The sequence below is a fragment of the Photinus pyralis genome, unplaced genomic scaffold, assembly GCF_008802855.1.
Source record: "Photinus pyralis isolate 1611_PpyrPB1 unplaced genomic scaffold, Ppyr1.3 Ppyr1.4_LG1, whole genome shotgun sequence".
Lineage (NCBI taxonomy): Eukaryota > Metazoa > Arthropoda > Insecta > Coleoptera > Lampyridae > Photinus > Photinus pyralis.
In genome coordinates this window covers 50214862-50219915 of record NW_022170249.1, presented here as the reverse complement: position 1 = coordinate 50219915, position 5054 = coordinate 50214862, and the positions used below count along the sequence as shown (strand labels likewise).

At 40.2% G+C, this 5054-nt stretch overlaps 1 protein-coding gene and 1 long non-coding RNA gene across 2 annotated transcripts; one reads left to right on the top strand and one right to left on the bottom strand.

Annotated features, from left to right (window-relative positions):
* Window positions 1-462: 462 nt before the first annotated feature.
* On the top strand, window positions 463-1389 carry LOC116162277. The gene has a single exon (XM_031475884.1). The coding sequence runs from the start codon at window positions 463-465 to the stop codon at window positions 1387-1389; it is 927 nt and encodes a 308-aa protein (XP_031331744.1).
* A 689-nt stretch (window positions 1390-2078) lies between these two features.
* On the bottom strand, window positions 2079-4423 carry LOC116159614. Its single transcript, XR_004143015.1, has 4 exons — window positions 3151-4423; window positions 2979-3086; window positions 2830-2921; window positions 2079-2396 (listed from the first exon to the last, which is right to left on the bottom strand). It is a non-coding gene; the product is annotated as an uncharacterized LOC116159614 (long non-coding RNA).
* Between the last annotated feature and the right edge of the window lie 631 nt (window positions 4424-5054).

Below are 5054 nucleotides of genomic sequence, written 5' to 3'. Positions count from 1 at the left end.
TTGCCATACGTTTCGTTAATACTGGCTCAACTACGCGACGCTAGATTTCTCAGCTCCTTGGTTAAATGCTCTTAGTGGCAAGTCGGAGTCAAGCGAACGGTCTGGTGTCTGGTTGAGGTCGGTGGCAGCGGTCTTGTGGGTCGGTCTCGGAAGCCTCGGATAAACGCAACCGGAGAAACAGCAGCTCCAGGAATTGGACGGTAGTTATTTCGGAAAAACTAAAACAAAATTACGGTAAATTCCCCTAGCGGGAATCAAAGCAACTAACGACAAATCGGCGGAAAACTATTGTGAGAAAGCGAACAATATTCCCCCCTTACTTTGTATGGATTATTGGGAGAAGTCAAAAATGTAAAGAAAGTGAAAGGTGAATTACTAATAGAAACCCGAACTAGCAAGCAATCTAAACAATGTTTGAAAACGAAGCGACTTGGTGAATTCGAGGTGAAAGTAGAACCTCATATGGCTTTGAACACGTCAAAGGGAGTCGTGTATTGTAAGGACTTGTTAAATTGTACCATTGAAGAGATAATCGAAAATTTACAATCCCAGGGTGTCATTGGCGTTAGGCGTATAAGAACGAAACGCGACGGAGAGCTTCACGATACTCCTAACCACATTCTTACCTTCAACGTTCCGCGTTTACCTAAATCAATAATGGCCGCATTTTATCCATTGCAAGTACGTCCTTACATACCTAACCCCTTAAGATGCTTCAACTGTCAGCGTTTTGGACACTCCGCCACAAACTGTAAACAGGAGAAGAGATGTGTGTGTGGAAAATCCCCGCACGAGGGTACTCTATGTGAAATTCCTGTGGAGTGCCCAAATTGTAAAGGACCCCATAAAGCAATTGCAAAATCCTGCGAAGTTTACAAGCAGGAAATGAAAATTCAGGAAGTAAAGATATTGCACAAGTTGTCGTACCCTGAGGCGAAGAAAAAGGTGGACACCCTAGTGGTGCCTAGCATGTCATTCGCGCAGGTAACCGCTGCGTCACCTTCAAATCACTCTAATACTGTGCCTGAAATCAGAAAAATAATACAGGAAGAGATGAAAAGTTGCATGAAGGTACTTACCACCAAAATCGAACAACTTTCTCGACATGCATCTGGACTTCATAAATCAAAGCCTATCTCGCAAGTAAGCGAAACAAGTATTCAGTTCTTAGAGCCGACCACTGCATCGGAAGTTGAGACCATGGACGTGGAAACGCGAGGGTCAAAGCGTAGGATGTCATTAGCTAGGACAAGGTCCTCCAGCATCACCTCTGTCGATTCGCAGACAGTGCAGGAGGCCAAACAACAAAAGAAAAAGAAAGGTTGGCCAAAAGGCAAGCCCAGAATGCCTCGTAAAACGGCAGGTGATCCGCAAATTTTTAGTCAGTAAATTTAATCTGTGATTACATCTGTGATATGTTTTCTTGTCTTTGTCTATCATGTGAAACTGTTAATTGTTTGTAATAGTCCCATATACACTGTAATTTTTTATTTTATTTACATGTTAAATTATTCTACTGTGTTTGTTTCTACTTACTTTTAAAATGGATACAACAAAAATTATCCAATGGAACTGTCGGGGACTATCTAACAATTTCAACGAACTGAAACTCTTAATTCAAAAGTATACACCATTGTGTATTGCTCTTCAAGAGACGCACCTGAAACCGAGATCAAAATACAATATAAAAAATTTCAGTCTGGTAAGGAAAGATTTTTACTCACCTGAAAGAGCCTGTGGAGGAGTGGCTTTTCTCATTAGAAAAGGCACACCATATAAAAGGGTTGAATTAAATACAACTTACCAAGCTGTAGCAGTACAATTTGAAATTGTTAAAACTTTTACACTTTGTAACATCTACGTTCCTAATACAGCATATGAAGTAGAACAAATTAGACAAATTATAAATCAGCTCCCAACACCCTTTGTTCTTGTCGGAGATTTCAATTCCCACAACATTGTTTGGGGCTCTACCTCAAATGATGCCCGAGGCAAAGAGTTAATGGAACTCATAGAAAACGATAACTTAAGTATCTTGAATAACGGTTCGGCCACGTTTTTCAACGTGAGATCCGGAACATTCGACGCAATTGATCTTTCTATATGTTCTCCAAATATATACTGTAATTTTGAATGGGAGGTGGAAACTGATCTCCATCACAGCGATCATTTTCCCATAATCATTTCTGTTAGAGGCAAAAATCCCACGATAAGATCAGTGGCTAGATTTAAGATCCCACAAGCAGATTGGGAACTTTTTGCAAGTAAGTTCGTCCCTCCAGCCCTAGATAGCTTAAGTTTAAAAACTCTTACATCTGCTATATTAGACGCTGCGAACGCCAGTATTCCAAAATCCAAACCTGGCAATAAAACAAAAATGGTTCCGTGGTGGTCGTCTGAAATAAAAGAAAAAATATCATTAAAAAATCAAGCCTTATATAGATTTAGACGTAATCCTACGTTGGACAATTTAATAATTTTTAAGAAACGTCGTTCGGAGTGTCGCCGAAAAATACTAGAAGCACAGAGGAGCTCCTGGAATCAATACGTGTCCACGATTACACCGGACACTACTAGCAAGGAAGTGTGGAAAAAGGTTGGAGCCGTATCAGGTAAAATTGGTTGCAATAGTCTGGCCTTCTTGCGAGATTCAGAGGGACAAATCACAAATAAACCAGAGGATATATCGGATATCATAGCAACCCAATTTTACCAAGTTAGTAGCTCCAAAAATTATGCGGATACATTTCTTCACACTAAACAACATAAAGAATCCATTCCTATTATTTTTGATACTAACGAAAACTTAAATTATAATACTCCGTTTACCTTAGAAGAGTTGAATATCGCTATCCGTAACACCAAGTCATGTTCACCGGGAGAAGACGAAATCCACAACCAGATGTTTCATCACTGTACTCCTGAAATGCAACAAAGTATTAGATTTCTTTAATATTTGTTGGAATGAACATACTTACCCCTCGGAATGGAAACAGGCCGTTGTCATTCCTATACCGAAACCTGGAAAAGATCCGTTGCTGGCACAAAGTTATCGCCCAATTAGTTTAACGTCTTGCTTGGGAAAACTGCTAGAGAAAATGGTTAATGTGCGGCTGCAAACATTTCTTGAAGATAATAATATATACGTACCTTATCAAACGGGTTTTCGGAAGGGACGGGCAACGGCTGACCATTTGGTCAAATTGACCGATAGAATTCTGAGTGCATTTGACAGTGGTGAACACCTGCTTGCGGTTTTCTTTGATATAAAGGGCGCTTACGACATGACTTGGTGATATGGAATATTGCAGAATATGTATAAATACAATCTTCGAGGGAAGTTACCAAAATTTATACAATCCTTTCTAGAGAACAGAAAGTTTGTTGTAAGAATCGGTGACATCCACTCAAAAGAGTATGTTTTAGAAAATGGTGTGCCGCAGGGGTCAACACTTAGCTGTTCCCTGTTTGGCATCGCCATAAACGAAATAGCTAAAGGTGTTGAGGGGATGATTGATAAATGTTTGTATGTTGATGATTTAATGGTTTGTTGTTCTGGTAAGACGGTCGGTGCAATAACTCGAAGTCTACAAGTGGCCATAAACAAAATCTGTAGTAACGCCAATGCGGTCGGGTTTGTGCTGTCGGAGGAAAAGACAAAGGCTGTCCACTTTTGCCGACTCCGTAGACCGCACTATGATCCTGTGCTACTAATGAATGATCGTGTAATCAGTGTTGTTCAGGAAGTCAAGTTTCTCGGGCTTACCTTTGACAGGGAATTACGGTGGTCAAAGCATTTAAATAATGTTACTGCTACATGTAGAAAATCGCTGAACATCATCAGAGTTCTCGCTCATCATAGGTGGGGAGCTCACCCTAAGACCCTACTGGATATATATAAGGCCCTCATCCTATCAAGGATGGATTATGGATGTGCAGCGTACTCTACGTGTGGCAATAATGCTTTGCTTGGGGAACTTGATAAGATTCAGAACCTGGCTATTCGATATTCTTTGGGAGCATATCCAACAAGTCCAGTTCCATCGCTCTACGTCGAGGCAAATATTCCCCCTCTAGCTCTTCGCCGGAAACAGATTGTTGCAAACTACTATATAAAAGTAAGGTTAGATGATAAACATCCAAATTTTAGATCCCTTACTGATGCGACTACCATTGCTCGTCTATACAGATGTAGATCGTTAGGTGTTAGGGCTAGAGAGGTATTAAACCACCTCCAATTGGAGAATATTGACTTCACGAGTATGTCATCTACTGCACGGCGTGGACTCGTGAAAAGTAAAATCTATGAGCGGTGGAGTGAGCAGTGGTCGGAGTCTGATACGGCTTTGAAAAGGATCAAACCTAGTCTGGATCCGCTATTCTATATCGACGTTAGACGTTTGAACTTGATCAGGCTGTACAGACTCCGTCTGGGGCATACTGCTCTCACTCAGGGGTATTTGTTGGCAGGTGAAGAACGGCCATTATGCGAACAATGTGGTGTTAATTTAACACCACATCACATTATTTCTATTTGTCCGCAGTATATGAATGTACGTGTGATATTTAATAGAAACCCGATATGGGAAAATAACTTCAAAAATGAAGAGCAATGTAAAAATACTCTCGCGTTCATCCAACAAATTGGCATTGCAAACCATCTGTGATATTTTTAAATTTTTGTCTTTATGTATATTTGTGTAGTAAATAAGTAAATGTAATCACGCCTGTCTTGTGTTGTGTGTTCAGAAACTGTGATATTATAGTACCTTAGTGTAAGTATAAAGGCTAATGGCCATAGATGCCGAAGCCTCAGGTCGGGTTTTAGTGGGTATACCCAGATAATGGGAGAGTCCCACACTACTCCGGACTTCTATCCGGAGTGTGCGTAATGCATTTCCCCACCTGCCAAAAAAAAAAAAATAATTAGTGAAAAGATATTGAAACGGCCGCTTTTCCAGACTGATTTGAGTCTGGTAAATGGTACTTTTGCTTTTATTTGAATGTGTACATACAACATTCTAATAAAAATTGTTATGGTATTTTAATAGAAA

Coding starts and splice junctions, on each gene's coding strand:
- LOC116162277 (XM_031475884.1), top strand. CDS start 463: ATGGCTTTGAACACGTCAAAGGGAGTCGTGTATTGTAAGGACTTGTTA.